This window comes from Capra hircus, chromosome 8, assembly GCF_001704415.2.
Source record: "Capra hircus breed San Clemente chromosome 8, ASM170441v1, whole genome shotgun sequence".
Classification (NCBI taxonomy): Eukaryota; Metazoa; Chordata; class Mammalia; order Artiodactyla; family Bovidae; genus Capra; species Capra hircus.
The window spans coordinates 10,505,559-10,532,078 of NC_030815.1; the positions used below are offsets into that span (position 1 = coordinate 10,505,559).

Below are 26,520 nucleotides of genomic sequence, written 5' to 3' on the forward strand. Positions count from 1 at the left end.
GCAGATGACACCACCCTAATGGCAAAAATTGAAGAAGAACTAAAGAGCCTCTTGATGAAAGTAAAAGAGGAGAGTGAAAAAGCTGACTTAAAACTCAACATTCAGAAAACTAAGATCATGGCATCTGGTCCCATCACTTCATGGCAAATAGATGGGGAAACAATGCAAAGAGCGAGAGACTTTATTTTTGGGGGGCTCCAGCATCACTGAAGATGGTGACTGCAGCCATGAAATTAAAAGACACTTTCGCTCCTTGGAAGAAAAGCTATGACCCACCTAGACAGCATATTAAAAAGCAGAGACACTACTTTGCCAACAAAGGTCAGTCTAGTCAAGGCTATGGTTTTTCCAGTGGTCATGTATAGATGTGAGAGTTGGACTATAAAGAAAGCTGAACGCCAAAGAATTAGATGCTTTTGAACTGTGGTGTTGGAGAAGACTCTTTAGAATCCCTTGGACTGCAAGGAGATCAAACCAGTCAATCCTAAAGAAAATCAGTCCTGAATATTCATTGGAAAGACTGATGTTGAAGCTGAAACTCCAATACTTTGGCCACCTGATGTGAAGAACTGACTCATAGGAAAAGACCCTGATCCTGGGAAAGATTGAAGGCGGGAGGAGAGGGGGACAACAGAGGATGAGATGGTTGGATGGCATCACCAACTCGATGGACATGAGTTTGAACAAGCTCTAGGAAGTTAGTCATGGATAGGGAGGCCTGGTGTGCTGCAGTCCATGGGGTCGCAAAGAGTCGGACACGACTGAGTGAGTGAACTGAACTAAACTTCCACTGCAGGGGGCATCGTTCTGATCCCCGATCAGGGAACTAAGATCCCGCATGCCTCAGAGCACAGACAAGAAGAAAACACAAAAACCATGATTGTAAACGAGATCTCAGATTCTCTCTCCTAGAAAACACAGTTCAGATGATTTCCTTCATGCCAACAGGAATAGGTCACTCTCCATACTTACATCAGTATCAGTGAAGAATGCCTGTTGCTACTCTTTCAGAGGCTCTAGAACAGGGGTAAAACACACATGGCCATAGTGTGTCCTCTCACAGTCAGTACAGGGTCTGGGTTGGAGCAGATCCGGAAGAGGAAACGCAGACTGAGATCACAGGCTCCTGCCACCCAGCACCACACTGCTGACCATCACCCTCCGTCCACCTCCTGGCTCATGAATGAGTGGAGGAGTGAGCACATGGACACTCGTGACACTAGCAAAGCAGCCTGGACACGTCTCATCCTCAACCCCTCTATACACAGAGAGCATTCCCGGTGTCCCATTTGTTCCCAGGCCCTCTGTCTACGGAGCGCGTTCCTGGAGTCCCATTTGTAATGAAAAAAATTCAAACCCATCAATTTTCAATGACACTGTTCTCATTAGAAAGTGTGGATAGACAGACGCGTCGTCACCAATGACGGCTGGCATGTAAGGTAACACACTACCTCTGCACGCGGTACACTCGAGTCCACGGGGGCACGAGGGCCAGGATCCGGGCTACCAATTCGATCAGGTCGCTCGGGGAGTAACTCTTGTATCTTCCTGACTTCCACAGCTCATAGAGCCCTGTCCCACGAATCACCAGGGTCGGGTAGAGTTTCAAACCGTCAGGACGGAAAGCTGGGTTCTCGAAAAACTCCTGTGGAGAGAGAAGATGAGCCCCATTAGTTACATGGAGATTACCCGTGGTGAAGCTTCCATCCGGGGCCAACTTCTCTCACACCACCTGCCTGGTCCCTAGACTACTTTCCATCAAGCGAGGGGAGACAGAACAGAAACTCACTGTTTTTATAGTCTCACGGGAGCAAGACACTTGGGTGCTGGATGCCCGAGCCCCGGCTGACCCAGCTCCTGGCCACTGCTGTGGCGTCCCTGCCAGCCTCCCCACCTTGCCTTCCCGCCGTGGCAAAGGCCATTCCCTCTGCCTGGAAATCTTATCAGGTTTTCTTCATCTAGCTCACCTTTAGGTTTCAGCTTGAATGCCAGTTCTTCAACGAGGTCTCACTGACCTTCAAATACAAGTTGCTTCACTTAAATTTTTTTGGAGGAGGGGAATTCTGTTATTATTGCTTTCTTAACATCATCACACTGACGATTTATCTGATGCCTGCCTTCACCTCCGGACCGTATCCTCCTTTAATAATGAAATATATTTAAAAGTGACTTTTAAAAGTGACATAGATGATTATCTGGGCTGCAAGACCTACAATGTTTCCTGTGTGGCCCTCTGCAGAGAAAGTATGCCGACCCCTGGGTATGACTGTGTTGCTCTCAGGCCAACGGGTGCCATTCCTAACCCAGAAGACACACACAGTCCATTTGTCACCTGGAAGCTGAGCGATACAGCTAATTCATCTCTTTTGACACAGTCATTTCCTGCATTGTATCACCCCAGCTGGCTTATTTCTTTACTTGGGATAAAGCAAGGAGACATCAAGCCTTCTCCTTTCTATGATTTTGCACCGCAAATCTGCTCTTATCTAGATTCCACTTGACATGTGATGGAGGAATTAAAGTGGATTCATATAGTTCCCTCTCACCCCGACCTGGCATTAGTATCTAAATGGCCAGAGTACTGTATCTTGTGAATGGAGTAAATGCTTTCTATCTTGTGCTGTTATTACTCCAGAGCTTTCCATTGTGTAACTTGCTTTCCAAAGAGATATAACTACTGAGTTTTCGATCTCTCTCATTGATTCCTAGTATCATCTTAAATGCTGTAATCTTTGTGTACCATTGGCTCTGAGGGACAGTCTGCTGTAACTGCGTGTAATTTTCCCTGTAACATTTATATTTTAGAGTCATCCAGTCTTTAATAAATATTCTATAGCCATCCACAAAGAGTATGTATGCAAGTCACTCTCCACCTAGTCTGCATCCATATGGGGAACATAGGATTTCAGCAAAGTACTTCTGGCTACTTGCCTAATAAATTTAGGAGATATAAGGGCTGATATAATCCTTTCATAAGAATGATGATAGATGGAATTGGTGCAGGATTTCTGGTTAAACAGAGAATTGAAATATGTGTTTATTTCCTTTCCTTCCAAAATCACACTAAAATAACGGGAAATAATTTTTTTAAAAGCATAAACTCAGAGGAGCAAAAGGAACATCAGACGAGAGAGGAGGAGCAATAAGCAATGGCAGTAAGTTTCTGGAAGACAGAAGATGGAAGATTGGCAAATGCAGAAAACTGCAGACAAACTATCTGCGAAGGAGGATACGGATGAAAGGGCAGCTCAGTCACACCAGAGTCCCAGGAAGGCACGTAAATCAGAAACAGCAGGCACCAGGCAGGAGGGGAGACAGCACTGGATCAAAGTCTCTTCACAGACTTATCTCTAATTCCCCTAATCTCTGAGTCCTTCTACAGGCAGTCACCTGCCCGTTTGCTCCCTGGAGAAACTAGAAAGCTGCAGGACTCTGAGAAGCCAGGTGCAAAAGAAGATGTGAGTGAGGATCAGAGCTTGAAAACAAGGAGATTAAGTGAAAGCCAGCATGGTAAATGGTGGGCCCCACCCTGCTCCCTGGACACCAGTAACCAGTTTGCTGTGACCTACACACACATCCCCCACAGCCCCCAAGAGCAAGCTGGAGAGTTTGTCTCTGGATTAAATAAATGGTCCTAAATAAGAGTTCAGGGTACTGACATTTGGGAATCCCCTAAAGAAAGGAAGGCTGATTACTGTGAGGTATACCATCAACAAGCCACGGAGAGTTTGTGATCTGGTTTTTCAGCTCCTCACCTTTAGAGCATTACCATTTGGCTGACGATTACCAGATACCTGGGGGGAAGTCTCAAACAGGAACGGTAGACCAAACAAAAAGAAACAGAGGAGCTTGGAGGAAACAGAGGCATCACATGAAGGAAAAATAAACCTTAGAAAAACAAACTATTAATTCCTTTAGAGAGAGATCTAGTACATCCATAAAGGGCTTCCCAGGTGGCAAAGAACTTGCCAATGTAGGAGACGCAAGACATGTGGGTCTGTTTGATCCCTGGGTCAGGAAGATCCCCTAGAGAAGGAAATGACAACCTACTCCAGTATTTTTGCCTGGAAAATTCCATGAACAGAGGAGCCTGGAGTGCTACAGTCCAGGGGGCCACAAAGAGTTGGACATGACTGAGCAAACACACACAGACACGCAGACACACAGAAAACAAGAGGATGCTAGAGAACTGAACAATAAGAATATAAGAAAGAACTCTTGGAAATTAAAACTATAACAAAAACATCTAGTAGAAAAGTTGAAAGATGAAGTGAGAAAATAATAAGAAAGCGGGGAAAAAAAAAGACAAAAACAGAAAAGTTAAGAATATCAGATAATCAACCCGGGAGATCCAACATTTCTAATACAAGTTTTAGAAACAGGACACAGAGAATGAAACAGGAAAAAGTAGCCCATAGTCCAAAGAAATTTCTCAGATGGTAAGAGTGGATCAAAATATAGCAGGATTAATTTTTTTAAAACTCTCTTAAGATACACCACTGTGATACATCACTTTCTCCAGAGTGAAAAAAACCCAGGTTATATATATTGTAGTTTTTAAGGAATAAGGAATACAGTATCAGGAATAAGAATGACAATGTGCTTCTTAGCAGCACTAGAAGAGCTACAAGACAACGGCGTAATGTTTTAAAAAAGAAAAACAGGAGGGAAAATGGCTTTATAGAATTCTGTTAAGTGCAAAGGTGGAAGACAGAACAGAGACATTCCTGAACATGTAAAAGGCTTACTTTCCATGATGAATCCTTTCTTAGGAAGCTGCTGGAGAATGTGTTTTCGTAAAGGAAGTGTTGAAGTGTGAAGTGTTAGTTGTTCAGTTGTGCCTGCCTCTTTGCAACCCCATGAACTGTAGCCCTCCAGGCTCCTCTGTCCATGGGGATTCTCCAGGCAAGGATACTGGAGAGGGTTGCCATTTTCTGCTCCAGGGGATCTTCCAACCCAGGGAGCAGACCTGGGTCTCCCGCATTGCAGGGAGATTCTTTATCATCTGAGCCATCAAGGAAGCCCAAGTAAAGGAATAAACCAATAAAAAGGATTAATTTGGTTTCTAAAACAAAGGTTCTGACTGTAGAGAGTCGGAAGAGGAGCCCTAAGGAAGACACCTGTGAACTAGACAGAGAATCGCCAGTCCAGGTTGGAGCTGGAAGGTTACAGGTCCAAGAGTTATATCTTCAGTCTAAAAATGGAACTTAGAGTATCTGACAGGGTTGGCCAGTGACAGAGGGGCTTTAACACTGAACAGGCACATTTGAGGGTTACAGGAACTTGGAGAACTAATATGCAAGATAAAAGAAAAAAAAAAGAGATGATTTTATAGTTAACTGGAAGAAAAACAAAAAGTTACTTAAGAAAAGAAAGTATGATATACTGGCTTCCCTGATGGCTCAGTGAGTAAAGAATCCATCTGCAATGCAGGAGACACAGGAGATGCGAGTTTGATCCCTGGCAGGGAAGATCCCTTGGAGAAGGAAATGGCGACCCACTCTAGTATTCTTGACTGGGAAATTCCATTGACAGGGGAGCCTGGCAGGCTACGCTCCATGGGGTCACAGAGTTGGACAAGACTGAGAGACTAAGTACAGGGTATATTACTTGGATCCATCTGAATAATAATAATTTATGTAAGAACTGTAATGCAAACATTGACTACTAACATAACTAAAATAGTGAGCTACAATATTGAGAGAACGGGAGGAGAGTTAAAATCATGAACTCTTTAACTCTCGTAACAGTAATACATGGAACAATGGACTGATTCCAAATTGGGAAAGGGAACTTTTCATGCAAAGATGGGCACAATAAAGGAGGGCAATGGTAAGGATCTAACAGAAGCAGAAGAGATTAAGTAAGAGGTGGCAAGAATACACAGAACTATACAAAACAAGTCTTCATGACCCGGATAACCATGATGTGTGGTCACCCACTAAGAGCCAGACATCCTGGAATGTGGTCAAGTGGGCCTTAGTGCTGGGAGCCAGCATGGGGAATCCCACCTGTGGCAAAGGTCATGAGGAAAGGGGCCTGACAAACGCAAAGGCGGGATCAGGCCTCAGGGGTACCCCTGGACTTTTTCGAGCATCTACCCCCAAAACCAGAGTCTGTCTGCCTTACTGCATTATGCTTTCCACCTACTCTTTTGACATTACAGGGGGGCTGTCCCCCACCACCTTCTTCCGAAAGGAGTTAACTTGGAGCTCCAGTTTATAAGTTTCCTGGGCGTAACAAGAGTGTTTCAGTCCAAAAACTCTTCTGATGGCTCTCTAGCCTGCCTGACAAGTTTGTCCAGCCTCTTAAAACCACACGTAATTGTTCATAGCCTCCCAACCGTGAGAGGCACCAGATGTTCTGAACTTTCTAAATACAGAGTCTTTTGAGAAGTTAGAAATTATTAGTGTAGTATTAGTGGGTTTTTAGAAATATACCGGTGGAGGGCTTCATTGTTGAGCCAATATTTGCTGCTAAGTCTCCATATCCCTTGTCCCTCATATACATTAATTGATATAACTGGTGTATGATGGGAAAAGTAAGTAATAATCTTTGATATTAATCACATTAGACCTTAGGCTAGTAAACTCTTTTCTTGATTATAGTCCATTGAACCTTTGCCCTATAGGAATGCAACTTTATCTGGTGCCTTCGGAGGGTGGCGCCTGGTTTAAGAAAAATCACCTCTGGAAAAAATAAGTTTTCTGGTTGACTGACCGTTATCATAAAAAAAGGGTCATAAAATGTTAGCAGGCCCCCTGGCCAGAAGATGATGTAAAACCACCTAAGACCTTTGTATGTATGTATAAAGAAGCGTCTGGTCTCAACAAAGGTCAGGACTACTGACCCTGCATGACTTTGTATTCTCCATTCATCTCTATGTACAACCTAAAGCATAAAAGCTGCCCTGAAAAATAAAGAGTTGGATCAGTTCCTGGAAAGACTGGTCTCCCTGTTTTGTCTTTTCTCTCATTCTCCTTTTCAGGCTGAGTTCCCGCCTGGAACACAAAGGCTCACCGTGTCTACTAATTTTGCCTGGGTTTCTAAGACCTGAACGGGGAGGCGCTTTTGCGTCTCCACTCCTTCGGGAGACCGGGAGGGCACCTGTGGCCTACACAGATGGTGCAAGTCTCTTGTCTTGAGACTTTATTGGCTTCTTGTGTAAACCAAGGAATACAGCCTCTTTTCCCTATTATTTTCTCCACTACATTATTCTTTCTTAATCTCTCTTTATATCTCTAAATAAATAGTTCTTTCCTAATCGCCGACGCCGTCTCCCCTTCAAATTACCCTGGATCCACTGGGGCTGGACCCCGACACCTTAGGAAGCATTACTACGAACAAAGCTAGTGGAGGTGATGGAATTCTAGCTGAGTCATTTCAAATCCTAAAAGATGATGCTGTTAAAGTGCTTCACTCAATACACCAGCAAATCTGGAACACTCAGCAGTGGCCACAGGACTGGAAAAGGTCAGTTTTCATTCCAATCCCAAAGAAGGGCAATGCCAAAAAATGTTCAAACTACTGTATAGATGCACTCATTTCACACTCTAGGAAGGTAATGCTCAAAGTCCTTCAAGCTAGGCTTTAACAGTACGTGAACCAAGAACTTCCGGATGTACAAACTGGGTTTAGAAAAGGCAGAGGAACCACAGATGAAATTGCCGTCATCCATTGGATCATAGAAAAATGACAGAATTCCAGAAAAACATCTACCTCGGCTTTACTGACTACACTAAACCCTTTGACTGTGTGGATCACAACAAACTGTGGAAAGTTCTTAAACAGATGGGAATACCAGACAGACCACCTTACCTGCCTCCTGAGAAACCTGCAGGCAGGTCAAGAAGCAACAGTTACAACTAGACATGGAACAATGGACTGGATCCAAATTAGGAAAGGAGTATGTCAAGGCTGTATATTATCATCTTGGTTATTAACTCCTATGCAGAGTACATCATGCAAAATGCCAGGATGGATGAATCACAAATCGGAATCAAGATTGCTAGGAGAAATATCAATAACCTTCAGATATGCAGATGACACCACCCTAATGGCAGAAAATGAAGAGGAACTAAAGGGCCTCTTGATGAAAGTGAAAGAGGAGAGAGAAAAAGCTGGCTTAAAACTCAACATTCAAATAACTAAGATCATGGTGTCTTGTTTCATCACTTCATGGCAAATAGATGGGGAAAAAATGGAGACAGTGACAGACTTTATTTTCTCCAAAATCACTGCAGATGTTGACTGCAGGCATAAAATTAAAAGATACTTGCTTCTTGGAAGAAGAGCTATGACCAACCTAGACAGCATATTAGAAAGCAGATGAGGTACCTTTTCACACCAGTCAGAATGGCTGCGATCCAAAAGTCTACAAGCAATAAATGCTGGAGAGGGTGTGGAGAAAAGGGAACCCTCTTACACTGTTGGTGGGAATGCAAACTAGTACAGCCACTATGGAGAACAGTGTGGAGATTCCTTAAATAGAACTGGACACAGAACTGCCTTATGACCCAGCAATCCCACTGAAGGGCATACACACCGAGGAAACCAGAATTGAAAGAGACACGTGTACCCCAATGTTCATTGCAGCACTGTTTATAATAGCCAGGACATGGAAGCAACCTAGATGTCCATCAGCAGATGAATGGATAAGAAAGCTGTGGTACATATACACAATGGAGTATTACTCAGCCATTAAAAAGAATACATTTGAATCAGTTCTAACGAGATGGATGAAACTGGAGCCTATTATTCAGGGCGAAGTAAGCCAGACAGAAAAACACCAATACAGTATACTAACGCATATATGTGGAATTTAGAAAGATGGTAACGATAACCCTGTATGTGAGACAGCAAAAGAGACACAGATGTATAGAACAGTCTTTTGGACTCTGTGGGAGAGGGCGAGGGTGGGATGATTTGGGAGAATGGCATTGAAACATGTATAATATCATATACGAAATGAATCACCAGTCTAGGTTCGATGCAGGATACAGGATGCTCGGGGCTGGTGCACTGGGACAACCCAGAGGGATGGTACAGGGAGGGAGGTGGGCGGGGGGTTCAGGATGGGGAACACGTGTACACCCGTGGCAGATTCATGTTGATGTATGGCAAAACCAATACAATATTGTAAAGTAATCAGCCTCCAATTAAAATAAATAAATTTAAATTAAAAAAAAAAAAGAAAGAAAGAAAGCAGAGACATTACTTTACTGGCAAAGGTCCATATAGTCAAAACTAAAGTTTTTCTAGTAGTCATGTATGGATGTGAGAGTTGGACCATAAAGAAGGCTGAGCACCAAAGAACTGATTCTTTCAAACTGTGGCGCTAGAGAAGACACCTGAGAGTCCCATGGATAGCCAGGGCATCAAACTGGTCAATCCTAAAGGACTGATGCTGAAGCTTCAATACTTGGACTACCTGGAAGGTCTGATGCTAAAGCTGAAGCTCCAATACTTTGGCCCTGATGTGAAGTGCCAATTCACTGGAAAAGACCCTGATGCTGGGAAAGACTGAGGGCAGGAGGAGAAGGGGATGACAGAGGATGAGATGGTTGGATGGCATCACCGACTCAGTGGACATGAGTCTGAGCAAACTCCAGGACTTGGTGATGGACAGGGAAGCACAGTGTGCTATAGTCCATGGGGTGGCAGAGAGTCAGACACAACCGAGCGACTGAACGACGACAGTAGGACAAGAGATCCTTTCTACTGATGCTCGGGAAAAAGCAATCCAAACACGGAAGAGGGAAACAGAGGTAAATATTAGGGCCCCCGCCCCCACCACTAGGCTGCAACAGTTGAGAGTGGCAGAGGACTACTGCATTTCGATATGACCCCCTTAGGAGGTACTGGATTCTCAGATACTATTTAATAATAGTTTATTAATTCTACTTATTTTATAAACTTAAAAATTAATAAACATCATTCTGCTGGCGATGTGAATGATACATTAGACGAGAACATGGCTGGTGGTTTAGATAAGAAGCTGTCTGCCTTTGCAGGGAGCTGACGAAAGCATGAAGCTATGGAGGTGCGGGTGAAGAGGAGGGGACAGCTTTAAAAGCTCTTCAGAGGGAGTAACAGAGAGGACCTCCCGTTGGATTAGACCTCTTGGATTAGTACAGGGAACCGTAATAGGAGCAGCAGCAGCAAAGGTGTATGAGCACTCGCTCTGTGCCAGGCATTTTTCTAAGTATGCATTCTCTCTGCCCATCTTCACAGCCGCCCCATTTTAAAGATGGGGAAACTGAGGAACAAAGCAGTTCAAACAGTTTGCTACCAAGTGGTGGGGCCAGGATTCAAGCTCGCCCTAGTCTGGCTCTGGAGTCCAAATATTTTCTACTTCCTCCTGAATGATTCCGAAATGTCTAGCTTGGGAGAGTATGTGGATGGTGGGGCCACAAATAGTACAGGAAAGAGAAGAGGAGGAGACCACTGGGGAATGCAGAAGTATGTCCATATTGGATGCATTATGTCTGAAGTGCGCGTAAGGCCTCTGGTGCCTGGTGAGGAGTATTCAGCAATTGGACTTAAGAGCTGAGGCTTAAGACTGCAGAGAAAATGAGATTCGTTGAAGTGTTAAGTGGTAAAATCAGGACAACAGAAGAAAGACACACATATATAGAAGAGAGCAAAAGACAGAAGCGACATTTATGCAGTGAGGAGAAAAAGAAGACCTAGCAGAAAAGAAAGTCCTAGAGGTAAAAAGGGAACCAGGAGGCGGCAGAGCCACGAAAGCCAGGGAGGCGAGAATTTAAGACTGGAGATAGTCCCGAGGGATCCACCTTCCCCGACCAGGGAAGGTAGATCCTTCCCTGCACTGGGAGGTGGATTCGAACCACTGGACCACCAGGGAAATCCCTGGAGATAGTTTCTAACATTAACAAATGGTAAGGCTGGATAAAATGTCAGCAGAGAAGTGGCCTTTGGATTTGGAGATTAGCAAGTATATTACAATGTTTGAGGAAAGGCTGGGTGTATGTGTATATCTGTGTTGGCAGTGCAGGACCTGCCAAACTGTAACTTGATCAGTTCGTTTTTGGGAAAAACAGCTCAGTGGGGCTACGGGTAACTCCTGAGAGTCAAAAAGGTGGGCAAACATGGATGGACTTTGAAAGACTTCCCATGACTGACAGAAGGTTCTGGAGATAAATTTCTCAAGAGAAACCAACACTTTCTTAGCATTTTCAGCATTCTGAGCTTGCATATCCAAAAGCAGTCTAATTTTAAAAGAATAAAAGACCGAAACAGCTAAAAGTTATTATGAGTAATAAATGATACAACATTTTGTAGTCCTATCTGAGGACAGGTGGAAAGGGTGAAGTTAATGCTTGGAGGATAAAGTCCAAAGATGTTAAACATTCTCCATCAACAGATGGATTTTCAGCTTTATAAGGAAAAAGAAAACTTCATTCCAAAAGGAAATTTGAGTTACTGGACAATATAAGTAAATGCTATTTATCACACACAGCTTTGACCAGCTCTGCACCTATCACTAGGTAAGAGTATGAATCTACAACGAACAGATGCAAATGACCACTTCTGCTCTTAGTGACTCAGAATTAACCTAAGTAACAAGGTGTGAGAGCCAAGCCAATGCATAACTAAGGTGCACAGCACACAGCCCTAGAGATACTATGGCTGCAATACCGCAGTGGCTGTGGATGCTTTATTTATGTACCAGGCAAGGCTGCCTTGTCCTCCAGAGTGGTAACATTTTATAGACTTCTACAATTATTACAAGTAGACCCCTTACTTAGCAACGCTTCCAATGGATAAAACATATTAAGGGAACTATCTGTGGGCTGCTAATGTGACAATGAAAGTAGAGGAGAAAGTTTTTAAAGTGTAAAATATGCTGCCTGCTAGTTCAGAAAATCTCTAGAAAACAAGATTTCCTAGACAAAACCTAGTTTTTTTTTTTTTAATTAGTAAACCTTTTATTGAAACATATCTTAGTATGGAAAAGTACTCAAATCATAAGTGTACATCTTGATAGATTTTTAAACATTTAATTGAAGGATAACTGCTTTACAATATTGTGTTCGTTTCTGCCATATGTCAACATGAATCAGCCATAGGTATACATATGTCCCTTCCCTCTTGAAGACAGATTTTTCCAAATCATGTAACCAGCACCCAGATGCTCAAGTTAAGAAAAGGCACATTATCAAAACCTCAGAAGCCTACCACATGTCCGTTTCCAGTTACAATTCCACCCAGAGCTTCTGAACCTCACATTAATACAATTCTATGTTACGTTGTCTTTTGGATCTGGTTTCCTTTGCTCAATATTATGTTGAATAGAATCAGCCACGTTGTTGCATGAAGCCATAATTAATTTAGTCTTATTGCTTTATGTATTTCATTGTTTGACTATATACCACAACTTTTTTATGTATTCGACTTTAATGGACACCTGGGGTGTTTTCAATCTGATGATACTGCCCTCAGTAATGTGTGACTGCGTTTTGATAAATACATGTGCGCATTTCTGCTGGGTAAACGTGAGGAAGTAGAATTGCTGGGTCGTGGAGTATGCATATGTTTGCGTTTAGTAGATGCTATCAAACAGCTTTCTAATCTGATGTACCAGTCTATATTCCCACTAACAGTGAATGGGAGCTCCAGTTGCTGCACCCTCTTACCAACACTTGATATTGTCTTTTTCCATGTTCACTACTCTGATGAGTATACAGTAGCTGTGCATTGTAGTTTTAAATTTCATTTCTTTGAAGATAAATGACTTAGAGAACTTTTGAACAGTTATTGAGTAGCTGAACATCTTATTCGTGAAGTGCTTGTTCAAGATTTTTTTCCCCCCCATTCTATTAGGGTACCTTTTTTAAAAAATTGATTTGTAAAAATATTTACGGTAATCTATAGATTGATTTTTTCAGAGGATTTTTTTTCTAGAGAGAAATCTGATTTTTCTCATTTTAGCTCTATTGTGTTATTCATTTGCTGGGATGCAGTTAGAACAGGCATACAGTCTACTCAGATTCCCTGTGGGTTTCTTTGAAAAGATTGTAAACAAGAAGATAAATCTGTTCACATGGAGGGCTGTCTTTGCAATGTTATTTCTGAACTATTCTTTATTTTAAAGACACTAAGAAAATAAATTGTGATTTGCTCAGTTACTTGCTATTACTTTACATATTTTTTCCCCAAGGGCACCTAAAGTTATGAACTCTGGCTATACCACTGGCCCGCCCAGAAGCTGTGCTGAAGAAATGTGTGTTTCAGGTGCCTTTTAGGCTTATAGTCTGAGTACCCAGCTAATACTACTGAGGGGAAGATATGACTCAAAATCTATTACAGGTCAATATGAGGGAATTCGTAACATCTGTGAATTAATGCTGTCTTATAAAACAGACCTTTAGTTGTATTTCATTTGCTTGGAAACAATAAACTTTCTGAAAGGAAAGAAAGAACGTCATGGTGAATTCCACTGTTCTAATAACAGAACATAAAAGTCTTTTTGCTGAAGAAATAACTTGATAAACATTTTCACCCTCTTCTCTAAAAGGATATCCCTATGTCACTTTCCTATTTGAGAATCTGAAGGGAGAAAGAGTTTTGACCAATCTCATTTCCCAAGACGAAGCTAACATGGACAAAGCTAACACGTGATAGAGTAAAAACAAACAAACAGGCTTTCCCTGGGGTACAGTGGATAAGAACCCACCTGCCAATGCAGGGGACATGGTTTGGTGCCTGGTCAGAGAAGATTTCGCATACTGCAGGCAACTAGAGACTGGGCACCTCAACTACTAAGCCCAAGCTCTAGAGCTTGTGAGATGCAACTACTCAAGCCTATAGAGCCGAGCTCCACAATACAAGAGGCCGTCACAATGAGAGCCCGTGCATCACAACAAAGAGGAGCCCCCCTCACCGCACCAGAGAAAGCCTGAGTGCAGCAATGAACACCCAGCGCCACCAAAAATAAATTAATACATTATTTTTTTAAAAAGCAAACAAATCCCAGAGTTAGGTATTAAAATTCAAAGAACAGAAAGGCTAGAAGAAAACAGAATAGTTTCTTTCACTGTTTAGGGAAATTCTGAAAGAGAAAGGCGGTTCTAAGCTGAGAAGCATCTTAAGAAATCACTAAATAAGTAAGTAAACAGGAAAGCTTTCACAACAGAAACAAAAGTAAAAGACCAAGAATAGTGTGGGGAAAGTCTTTTTAACAAATTGCCGAGAAAGTTCATATCATTAACATTAAAACTATTCATGTCCAGTGGAGGAATCAGTCAGAGAACAAAAACACAGTTCCCAAAAGATGGAAGAATTATACTTACTGGATACATGTATACGTATGGCCGAGTCCCTGCGCTATCCACCTGAAACTATCTCAACATTGTTAATCGGCTATACGCCAACACAAAATAAAAAGTTTAAAAAAGGAAAAAAGAAAAAAAAGCAGAGCGGGTAGCAGCAGAATGCACAGGCATTCTCAAGCAGCTTGGTTTGGGTCAACACTTACTGTGAACTGTTCAATGTCTCTCTCCAGCCCCACGTTCGGCAGATCAGGCATCATGTGAGCCACCACTTTGAAGCCAGAATCTTTGGCCAGGTGGAAGGACTCGCACACTGCCTTCACAGTGTGGCCCCTGAGGAAAGAAAATTCACTACCTGTTACACAAATAAACGGGCAAGAAGGTGGGCAGCAGCAACAGAGAGAAACGAAGTCTGACACAGGTAGCCGGAGCTCTGGAATGACGAATATGACTGCGGGAAAGGAAACCTTAGAAAGTCATCTTTACATCTCTGCTTCTAAGAAGGCCTGGAGAAAAATAATTTTACTTCTAAGATATTTCTCAAAAATTCGTTTATGCACCTCCTCAAAGTTCTGACAGCAAGTGACTGAGGTCACAAGAATTAATATGGTGGTGGTTTAATCGCTTCGTTGTGTCCTACTCTTGTGACCCCATGGACTATAGCCCACTAGGCTCCTCTATCCGAGGGGATTCTCCAGGTAAGAATACTGGAGTGGGTTGCCATTTCCTTCTCCAGGGGATCTTTTCAATCCAGGGATCGAACCTGGGTCTTCTGCATTGCAGGCGGATTCTTCACCGACTGACATCAGGGAGCCATCAGGAAACAAGAATTAATATACACTAAAATTACCTGGTTTAGTATTATGGGCCAAAATAAGTCTGCTAATATAAATACCTAGATTAAAAACAAGAATAGTGAGTTCAGAGCCTTACAGGAACAGGATCTTACTATGCCCTTTGTTTTAAAAATATTTATTACAAACAATATCATTGGGAGAAAGAAAGGGAAGAAGGGAAAGGTGGGCAGAGACAGACAGAGAGATTCACCAATATGCAAAGGACATTTCACGCTGGTGGGCTGGCAGGTCCTTAAAAAAGTATTAGTCAGAAGAAAGAATAATTGAGTGACAAAGTATAATCATTTGGGGCCAGCTGGATAAGTCAGCTTAATAGTCTAGCACTACATTCAAGTAAGACGCAAGCCCTTTTAATAGTTTGGGGCTATTAAAAACTGAAGCCCACAGGGCTCTCATCAGAAAGACCTTCCCATCCACCACCAAAAACTCTTAGAAACTGGACCCCAGCCCACTCTCTGAAGGTTCCTATTCATTTCCATGGCTTCACTCTCTGATCTCTTTTTGCTAATGACTTCTCAATTTCCATGGGTGGGTCAGGCCTCTCTCCTGACACCACGCCCAAATACCCACTACTCTACTGCTGCTCTGTACAATACTGTAGTCATGAGGCGCACATGGTTATCCAAGTTTACCTTGAAACTGATCCAAATCAATAATCCAGTTCCTTGGCTGTGCTATCACAGTGGACAATGTGGGTTCCGAACACTTCAGTCACCGTGGATGTTCTGCTGGACAGTCTGGCTCTAAAGCAAACCTTCAATTGGTTGCTCCACCAGCATGTAAGGGTCTAAAGCCTCGTTTTCCACAATGAAACTCATCTTGCCTCCCAGCCTCTCTCCTTCCCATTCTTTCTCACCCTCATTCCCATTCGGTCACCATACACTGCTTTTCAGGACATCACCTCCTGCTTGAATTACTGCAACAGCCTCTGAACTGGCCTTCCTTCCATCTTCTTAGTCCACACTCACACTGCAATCCCTGAAAAGCGATGTTTCTAAAACACGGATATGGGGACTTCCCTGGGGTCCAGTGGTTTAAGACTTCCAGTTTCCTCTGCAAGGGGCAGGGGTCCGATCCCTGGTAGGGGAACTTAAGATCCCACACGCCATGTGGTGTGGCCATAAATAAATAAATAAAATGCAGATATGCCTTGATCACAACTTAGCTGGCCTTGGATTAAAGTCTAAGCCCACTGGGCCAACTTTGAAGGCTTTGGTCCCTCTGCTGACCCTTTCAGCCTCACCTCTGACCACGCTCCCACCTCACGCTCCACACTCCACCGAACAAAATCACTCCAAAATTCCTAAACGTGCCATGATGTGCTTCTGCTCTCAGGAGCTTGCCTGTACGTTTCTTTCAGCCTGAAACAGTCTTCCTCTTCCCCACCTGACTAACTCAGACTCTTGCTGTGAGTCTCAGCTTTCACATCATTTTCTTCAGAAAGCTTCTCTGACCTCCGAGAGACTCCATCCCTGAGGTACCCTTCCAGCACAGCCTTGGTTATTACAATAGCAGCCCTACCAGCGTTTCTGGCTCAAGCCTTCCCCAACAAGACTGCATCCTATTCACGTTGCTCCCCTCCTGAGATCCATCAGACTCTTCCTGTGCACAAAAATATTTTGGAGATCTCTATTACCTTAAAGGGGCTTCCCTGGTGGCTCAGTGGTAAAGAATCTAGTTGCCAGTGCAGGAGGCGTGGGTTCGATTCCTGGGTTGGGGATATTCCCTGGAGAATGAAATAGCAACCCACTCCAGTATTCTCGCCTGAGAAATTTCACGGACAGAGAAGCCTGGAGGGGCTACAGTCTATGGGGTCGCAGAGAGTCAGGCATGACATATCGACTAAACAACAACAAGAAATTACCTTAAGGGAAGCATCCGCCTTCCTCAGCCTGGAACTCTTCTTGGCTGTTTCTCAGATGCTGACCCATGAGTTTCCCTGATTTCCCTTTACTTCCTTCTCCAATCACAACCCTCCATCATGTCTATCTAACTCCTATTAAAGTGAAGTAGCCTTTGAGGTCCTACTCAACACACACCTACTCCTAAAACCTTCTAAAATGCAGATATGGGGACTTTCCTGGGGTCTAGTGGTTTAAGACTTCCGTTTTGCAGCTTAAGAAACTGAAGCTCCTAATGTGATCAAATATTGGGTTGGCCTAAAAATCTGTCTGTGTTTTTTCATGCCAGACTTCCAGTTTCCTCTGCAGGGGGCAGGGGTTCGAAACCTTCTTTTATTTCTGGACGGCAAAGAACTTCATCTTGGCTCTACTCAGCTCATCTCAGCTCTTACTTCTTCCTTCCTTAGACTGTCAAATTTCTCAAAGTTCATACCCATCATCTCACCAGGCTTTCTTTCAGTACCCTGCCAGTTGGCATCTGCTTCATAAAAACTAATCTGTTGGATCTCACCTGGGCTTATTTGTTTATAAACTGATGGACTGTGTTGGGTCTCAGTTGTGGCACAGGGAATCTTCGCTGCGGTACACAGGCTCCAGGGCACGTGGGCTCTATAGTTTGCAGTGTGCTGGCTCTCCAGTTGAGGCACATGTGTGGGTGCATGGATTGAGGGGCATGGGCTCAGTAATTGTGGCACACAGGCTTGGTTACCCAGCAGCATGTGGGGTCTTAGTTAACGATGACCATCACCCAGCAATCAAACCTGTGTCCCCCACATTAACAAGCGAATTCTCAACCACTGGACCACTACGGAAGTCCCCCGGCTTCCTTCTTGTTCAAACCCTTTTCTCTGTTCCTAGTCTCGTTGGCCTTCTCTCCTGCTTTAAACTATTGACTTCGAGCCCTGCCTTTGCTTTCTGTACAGGAAAGGCTATTTATGAATAGGAAGAGAGATGACGACGATGTATACAGGCTACTGGAAAAGAGTCAGTGCAGAAAGACTGAAAGTCAAGGAAGGAGGAAATGGGGTTCAGGGCATGGACAGAAAAATGAATAGGAGGAACACCTAGACCCTTCCCTCTCAGATGGAACATTGATCTGCTTGGTGGGAGAAGAGGAAGTCTCCGGCAAGATCGCCTGCACCATCTTACCGGTTGGTATCTCTGGCCACATCCTCATAGACACTCTGCACCCCAATCTCCAGCCTTGTGCAGCCATAGGTCAACATGTCACTGAGATGCCGCTTCATGCAGTAATCTGGTCTGGTCTCAATAGTAATTCCAATGCACTTTGTGAGGCTTCTCTCAGAATACCTATAGAGCAAACAGAAAAGTAAATAGCCTGCCAAAGCTTTAGGACGTTGGCTCTCATTTCGAGGATGTCTTCCCTTTGTCCTCCCAGATCTAACCCAGTGGTTGAGAGCACTGGCTCTCGGGTCAGACTGAGTTCAAATCCTGGTTCTGCTACTTCTTAACTATGCAACCAGGAACATGATTAACCTGCTTGTGCTTTGGTTTCATCATCGGCAAAATGAGGCTAATAGCAGCTACGCCTCACGGGACAGACGTGCCTGAGCTGGCACACAGCGTACGGTTATCATCATCACCATCAGCATCATGTTCCTGCAGTGTACGGCAGCCATAATCTCCTTGAAAAGCAGGGATTTCAACTGTGAAAACCCTAATTTTCAGTTCCTAGCAACGATTTTTCATGTAAGTGAAAACCGTCTGCATCATTTACTTCCTACTCCATGTTTTAGAGTCATGTTAAATGAAGGAAAACAAAAGAAGGCGGAGGGAAGGGTATGCATAATGATCATAATGATCACAGGAATAATTCAGGTGAAATGTCTTACACACACACACACACATCTTCTTGTCAAGCCTCTGAATCTCAGCAATGACTTACAAAATTAGAAGTCATTTTTCTCTTTCACTGAAACCAGGTATCAGAGTGGTGAGTACCACTTGAGATTCAAGCTGTTTTGAGTTAATAGCCTTAATGGTGGCCAGAAACCCAGGAAAATGAAAATGACCCACTGAGGGGAATGCTGATGTGCAGGAATAGGACACTCTTAGCTGCAGAGGCCACTGTGGTCAAGCACTGCACTGACCACGCCACGTGCAGTGAACGCTCTCATCAGCTCTATGACGTGCGTTTTATTATCCCCGTTTTGCAGACTAAGAAACTGAAGCTCCTAATGTGATCAAATATTGGGTTGGCCTAAAAATTTGTCTGTGTTTTTTCATGCCAGCTTATGGAAAAGCCTGAGTGGACTTTTTGGCCAAACCAATACTTTGTCCAGGGCTTCCCTGGTGGTTCAGATGGTAAAGCATCTGCCTGCAACGTGGGAGATCTGGGTTGGGACGATCCCCTGGAGGAGGGCATGGCTACTCACTCCAGTATTCTTGCCTGGAGAATCCCATGGACAGAGGAGCCTCGCGGGCTACAGTCCATTGGGTCGCACAGGGTTGGAGGTGGAGCGACTAACACCTCGCTTGGCACTTTATCCGAGAACAGAGCTCATAAAATCTAAGTCAGGACTTGAAGGTAGGATTTTGACAAGGTCAAAAATCCTTGGTCTATTTCACTCTATCACACTGCATGGACAATTCAGCATGGGATATCAGATCTGTCTCCTCTTCCACTCTGGGCTTCCCTTTTGGCTCAGCTGGTAAAGAATCTGCCTGCAATGCGGAAGACCTGGGTTTGAACCCTGGATTGGGAAGATCCCCTGGAGAAGGGAAAGGCTACCCACTCCAGTATTCTCGCCTGGAGAATTCCATGTATAGTCCATGGAGTTGCATAGAGTTGGACACGAGTGGAATTGAGTGACTTTCATTTCTAGAATGAAATAATTCTTCCAAATGCCTTTCTACAACTTTCTTAATTCTTCAGGGAGGGTGATGGAAGCCTTTATTTGGCACTTCATTTCCTTCTTTCCAAAGAAGTTCACAGCTTTTGCTGTGAAAAAGAAAAATCATAAAATTTCCACAGTTCTGTAACTGCTGTTCTCTTTTAAATTCATTCATTCATCAATAAAACTGACTTGTCTAATTTGATAACAATTATTAAGGTGGTTAAGAATCACTGAACTGAAGAACTGACTCGAGTCTTTCACACTATGACTGTATTCCTAAGGTTTTACATAGGATCACCAAAGGCAGCAAGAACTAAAGGGAAACGACTAGTCCACAGTTACTAAACAACGACTCGTAAGACAAAAAAGGACACAGATCTTATAAAATCTTGCTTCTGACAGGATACTAAATCAACTGGCTTATCTGAGACAATCGGACCACAAAGTCACAGGCCTTTCTAATAAGTGAGTCCTAAGGCATGCAGGAACAGAAGTATACACTGCTACAGGATACACGTAACTCACACTCAAACATCAATTATCGTGATTGGAGAAAACCATCATTTAAAAAAACTGAAACACTGATGGAGTATGGAGAATGCATACTGCATGAAGGTTGACTGAAAAAAACCCATGAAGCAGAAAACTCTGAATATATTTCACAAAGTAAGTGAGGACATCTTACAGTCAGACATTCCAAAATTGTACCCCTCTATTAACTGATTTTTTTTTTTTTTTTTAACAAAACCCACAATATTTCCGAGAAGGATGCCATTAAGTTAGCAAGCCTGGCAGCACAATAGTGCCTTGCATTCCCGGGACAACGAGAGGACAGGCCACCGCACTGATGGGACGTGTCTACAGGAGCGAGAACTAAATCCACAGACCCTCTCTGCCGCGTGGCATCGCAGGCCCAAGCAAGACTGGCAGAGGCGGCTGCTGCGAGGATGATAAGGTCTCTTCAGAAGTAATCAGAGTATAGCTTAGGACACAGAGGCAAGCCTTGTCCTCAAACAATAACTTACCGCCAAGTCCTTCCTCTAGGGGGAAATCGACAACACCTTTGGCAGCAGCAGAAATGAAGGGATAAGAAATAACTTGTTTTTAAAAGCCAATATTTTGTGTTAGTTTCTGCTGCACAACAACATGAGTCCCTGCTCCCCCCCCCATCTCACCCCTCTAGGTCCTTCCAGAGCACTGAGCTGAGTCCACATACATGTGTTAATACACAAATATGTGCATAAAGGCAGTCAGCTAATCTAAGCAAAATACCTGAGCTGGTATTTTACGGCTGATATAACCCCCATATTGTTTAAACAGCCATCCACAGTACAGCTCTTGCTTACTACCAAGGTCAACTGCCGTACCTTTGGGGAGCAGGGAGAGACAGTGGGCTTAAGTTCTCGGGCAGTTAGGAAACAGCGAATTTTCCAACCATGACCATGAGCTTCTAAGAGACAAAGTCAGAACCTGAACTCTGGCTTTCTGATTCCAAATCCACTTCTCTTTCTATGACGTTATAGGGTCATCTAAATAAGCCGAAACTCCAGCATCATGGGGCCATGCTGATCTGGCTTTCCAGGTGGTGCTAGTGGTAAAGAACCCACCTGCCAATGCAAGAGATGTATGAGACACAGGTTTGATCCCTGGATTGAAAGAGCCCCTGGAGGTGAGCACGGCAACCCACTCCAGTATTCTTTCCTACAGAATCCCATGGACAGAGGAGCCTGGCGGGCTAGTCCATAGGGTCACAAAGAGTCTGACACGACTGAAGCAATTTGGCATGTACGCACACTTCTTTGCATGCTGTAGGAGCAACATCAACTAGAAAGGATGCTAATGCTCCCTGTGAAGCTAACTTAAGCCAACAACGTATGCTGATGGCTTTTTTTTTTTAAACTGGGAGGTGGTGGTGGCAGGGGAATGGGACAGTAACCTGGGAACATCAAAGCAAATAAAAACCAGATGCTACCAGCCTTCAAAACAAAGCTCAAATACATTTCTCCTGTCATGACGTCTTCCCAGTGCCTCTTGGTAACTCTGTGCTCCCGTTCCGAAATACCTTGCCCATACTCTGTATGGAATTTGTCTCATTTGTGGATAGGCCTGTTTGTCCATCTAGACAGGAAGCTCCTGGAAGACAGTAGGCTCATAAATGTTTAGAGGTAAGGCCTTCAGCACTGAAAACTCTCCTTCAATATAAAAAAGAAAACAAACAAACAAATATGAAGAATGAGTAAATGAATGAAGCAAAGCTAAAGACACAAAGCTGAAGGAGGTCTCTCTTGACTCCTATAGCAGCCTCCAGCTAATTCAACTGGCTATCATTCCCAAACGGTTAACCCTAAAAATTGCTTAACCCTAGACCAGGTAATCTACAGAAAGTAAAGACACAATAGTCCTTTGTCCCAGGGATGCTCAACAGTCTAGCTATAGGGCTAAGACACACAGCTAAAACCAAGAACCACTTAAGATCAAAGAGCCAGAAGTGGCAGATGTTATATAACTGGATAGAAACGCTTTCTTGGAAAGCATGCTTCTATTTTTGGAAGAAAGTGACCTACAAAAGTGACATCTATTATCACTACTTACTGTCCCCTCACAATAAGGCCCCAACCAGCGGGATGCTGAAGGAAGGCGATATGAAAGGCTCTTTATTATCTTTTGTAAACTGTTTCTGCTTCAATCCAAGAAGGCTGTGGCATCAAAAAACATTTCTGTTTGCTATTAATTTCCTGCCATCCTCTCTGAAACCTCTGTCGTTAATGAAGTTGGATGGTCCTTACTTTCGATTTCCTGTGTAAAATCTCACTAGAGGTTGAGGTCCAAATTCCTGAGAGGTTTAGGACCCTTTCCTACATGGACATCCCTCTACCCCAAACCCAACTTGCTCAAACCAAACCACAAAGTAGATACTTATGGTGTGTAGATGAAATACGAACTTTCATTAGTCACAAGGTACAAACTCTCTTCTGCATCTGCAGTCCCAAGATGAGTAAGTAGAATTTATAAACTTCTTTGGACAGCCAAAGGTTTGACTGACTTGCCAAATAGCGTCCTGGGTTATTGGTGTAATTCCTCAGGGCATGTGCTTGGTCGCTCAGCTGTGTCTGACTCTCTGTGACCCCATGGACTGTAGCTGCCAGGCTCCTCTGTCCATGGGATTCTCCAGGCAAGAATACTGCAGTGGGTTGCCATGCCCTCCTCCAGGAGACCTTCTCAACCCAGCGATAGTCTCCTGAACTGCAGGCGGATTCTTTACTGGGGAAGTCCCCCAATTCCTCAGAAGTACCACTGAACACATTCTTTTTGGGGGAGTGAATATAATCATATCTAGAAAACATCTCAACAGAATTTTACGTCCTGTCTAATGCTGAGCTAATGATAGTCTAGACTGAAGAATGACTGAGTTGGATGTTTGCGGATTTATAAAATAACTTTTTTCCTTTAGAGACAGTGGTCAAGTTTGCTTCCTGGATATTGGGAGTTATGCTGGGAGGGTCTAATACATAACAAAAGGTTCTGCTCAACACAAACTGAGGTACCAGAGAGAGGCAGAATTTCGATTTTTAAATGAGTAGAACCTATGAGAAACTAACCTGGTAACATAGCTAAGAGAATAATCAGGGACCTCTGCTCCCTTATCATGCTGGTTGACAAGGTTTGGTGGTGGTGGTGAAGTCGCTCAGTCATGTTCGACTCTCTGCGACCCCATGGACTGTAGCCTACCAGGCTCCTCCGTCCATGGGATTCTCCAGGCAAGAATATTGGAGTGGGGTGCCATTTCCTTCTCCAAGGTTTAGGACATATGCAAAACAACCCATAACATTTTGGGTTTTGATTCTCCCAACACCCAACAAGAGTGCTACTATTTTGTACATATAGTCAGAATGCTGAAGAACCAACAGCAATAATACTATTAACAGAAAACTAAAAAACAATCAGGGTTACCACATATTCTTTCAATAGTGTATTCACATTCAAATTTAAGGGCTCGAATGTTATTACATAGCCCTTAATTTTGAATGCGAATACACTATTGAAAGAATGTGTGGTAACCATGATTGCTTTTTTTTTCATGACTGCTTTTTTACTTTCTATTAATAGCACATTATATACATAACATTATGCTTCCCTGGTAGCTCAGTGGTAAAGAATCTGCTTGCTATGCAGGAGACCCGGGTTTGATCCCTGGGTCGGGAGGATCCCCTGGAGGAGAGAATGGCAACCCACTCCAGGATTCGTGCCTGGAGAATCCCACGGACAGAGGAGTCTGGTGGGCTACAGTCCATGGGGTTGCAAAGAGTTGGATGCGAGTGAGCGACTAACACACATACACAAAACATTACAGAAAAGCGGCCAATGTCAGAAAGTGACTGTTGGGTGAAAGTAGCCCCTCAGTACGTCTTGTAGATCAAAGCCGCCCTTCCAGGAGAAGTCCTGAAAGCACAGAATGTCACAGGAATCCGTAACTTTAGAGATAATCTAGTCTCACCTGCTCATTAATAACGTCGGATAACAATAGAAAATAAGCCTGGAACCTACTGTTACTGCACAGTTCTTCCCACTGCACTCACTCAGCAATGCTTTCTAAGTAATGCGGTGGCCAAAAAGTGCGTTCAGAACCTGAACGCACTTTTTGGCCAACCCAATACCTTCTCTTCTCAAGGCACTGTGCTTGATATGAGATCTTTTCTCTTAAGAAGACATTCCGTATTAAGACACAGAAAAAAATGCATTATATGAAATTAGACAATAATGGTATTCAGTAAGACCACAACTCTTGGCTACTAAAAACCAAAGTGAGGGAGTAACTTAATTAGTGGTTGCAAATTCAATTGTAGCAAATGTGAACAGATTAAATACTCCAATTAAGGGCAGACAATGTCAAAATGGATTAAAGAAACAAGACCCAACCACGGCAGACTGTTATCTACAAGAAACACATTTTCAATACAGGGACACATACAGGTGGAAAGCAAATGGATAGAAAAGTACGTATGTAACGGCTGTAACGGGAAGCAACGTCAAGAAAAAAAGAGGAAACTTCAAGACCAGAAAGGGCTTCTCATAATGATAAAAAAAGTAAGTTCATAATCAAAGTTTTATCAAAGTTCATACACCAGGAAAGCATACCAATCACAAATGTGCATACACTTAGCAGATCTTCAAAATAAATGAAGTAGAAACTAATACAACTAAAGAGGTAAATAGATCATTCTTCAATCACAGCTGGAGATTCTACTCTTTTTCTCTCAGCAATTGATAGAACTACATAGAAAAAAAAAAATCCCCAAAGACCATTGAACAACACTATCTACCACCTTGACTTAATTGATGTTTATAGAACATTACATCCAAAAACAGCAGAATATACTTTCTTTCAAATACACATAGTATGTTCACCAAGAGAGATCATATATGCTGAGCCACAAATAAACCTCAATTAAAAAAAACTTTTAAGAAACTGAAATAGTACAGAATAAACCCTCTCTGATCAAAAGGGAATTAAATCAGAAATCAAGAAAAACTCCATGTTTTTGGAAACTTAGAAATTAAACAATCCATTTGTATACAATCCACAGGTAAAAATACAATTTCAGGAAACACTGTAAACTGAATAATAATTAAAATAGAACATATTACAATTTGTGGGATTCAGCCAAAGCAGTGCTTATGGGAAAAACTTAAAGCTTTAAATATTTACATTAGAAAAGAAAAAAAGGTCTATAGGATAGCTAGGTTTCTATACCTTATTTAAGCAAAGTAAAAGAAGAGCAAAGTAAACCCAAAGAAAGTAGAAGATGATGTAAGAATAGAAGCAGAAATATATAAGGTAGAGGGCATAAGCAAAATCAAAGTTAATTCTTTGCAAAGAACAACAAAATTGATAAACCATAACTAGACTGATAGAGGAAAAAAGAAAGAACATAGATTATCTCTATCAGGATTGAAGGAGGGGTGATCAATGACATCTTACAGACATTTTAAGTAAGGGAATGTTATGAACAACTTTATACCAAAAAGCTTGACAACTTGGATAAAACAGTCAAATTCCTTGAAAAATACAACTTACGAAAATGGACACAGATGAAACATAATAGCTGAATACCCCTTTGTCTATGAAAGGAATGGAATTAATCATCTACAGTGTGAGTTACTCAGTTGTGCCCAACCCTTTGGGACCCCTGTGGACTGCAGCCCACCAGGCTCCTCTGTCTATTGGATTTTCCAGGCAAGCATGCTGGAGTGGTTTCCCATTTCTTTCTCCAGGGGATCTTCCTGATCCAGGGATCAAACCCGGGTCTCCTGCACTGCAGGCAGATTCTTTACCAACTGAGCTACCAGGGAAGCCCAGTATCTAATCATCTAAAACCTTCCCATAAAGAAAACTCTAGTCTTGAACAGTTTTACTCACAAATTTCAGCAAACACACAGAAGAAATAATATTCATCTTACATGAAGTCTTTCAGAAAATAAGGAGGAAATGCTTCGTAACTTGTTTTATAGGGCTGGCATAACACTGAAGCCAGAATGTAACAAAGAAAAGAAAACATGAAATCACAGAGCACCATCCGCCATGAATAAAATCCTTTACAAAGTATTAGAA

The 26,520-nt window shown here is 42.9% G+C and overlaps 1 protein-coding gene across 1 annotated transcript in view; it reads right to left on the bottom strand.

The window, feature by feature from the left end:
- The window catches only part of ELP3 (elongator acetyltransferase complex subunit 3), a 125,124-nt gene that overhangs the window by 60,665 nt on the left and 37,939 nt on the right, over positions 1 to 26,520 (bottom strand). The window contains exons 8-10 of the mRNA XM_005683552.3: positions 18,202 to 18,363; positions 14,501 to 14,627; positions 1,452 to 1,645 (exon numbers count right to left, since the gene is read on the bottom strand). Of these exons, the coding sequence (XP_005683609.1) occupies positions 1,452 to 1,645; positions 14,501 to 14,627; positions 18,202 to 18,363 (483 nt within the window). The remainder of the gene's footprint in view (positions 1 to 1,451; positions 1,646 to 14,500; positions 14,628 to 18,201; positions 18,364 to 26,520) is intronic.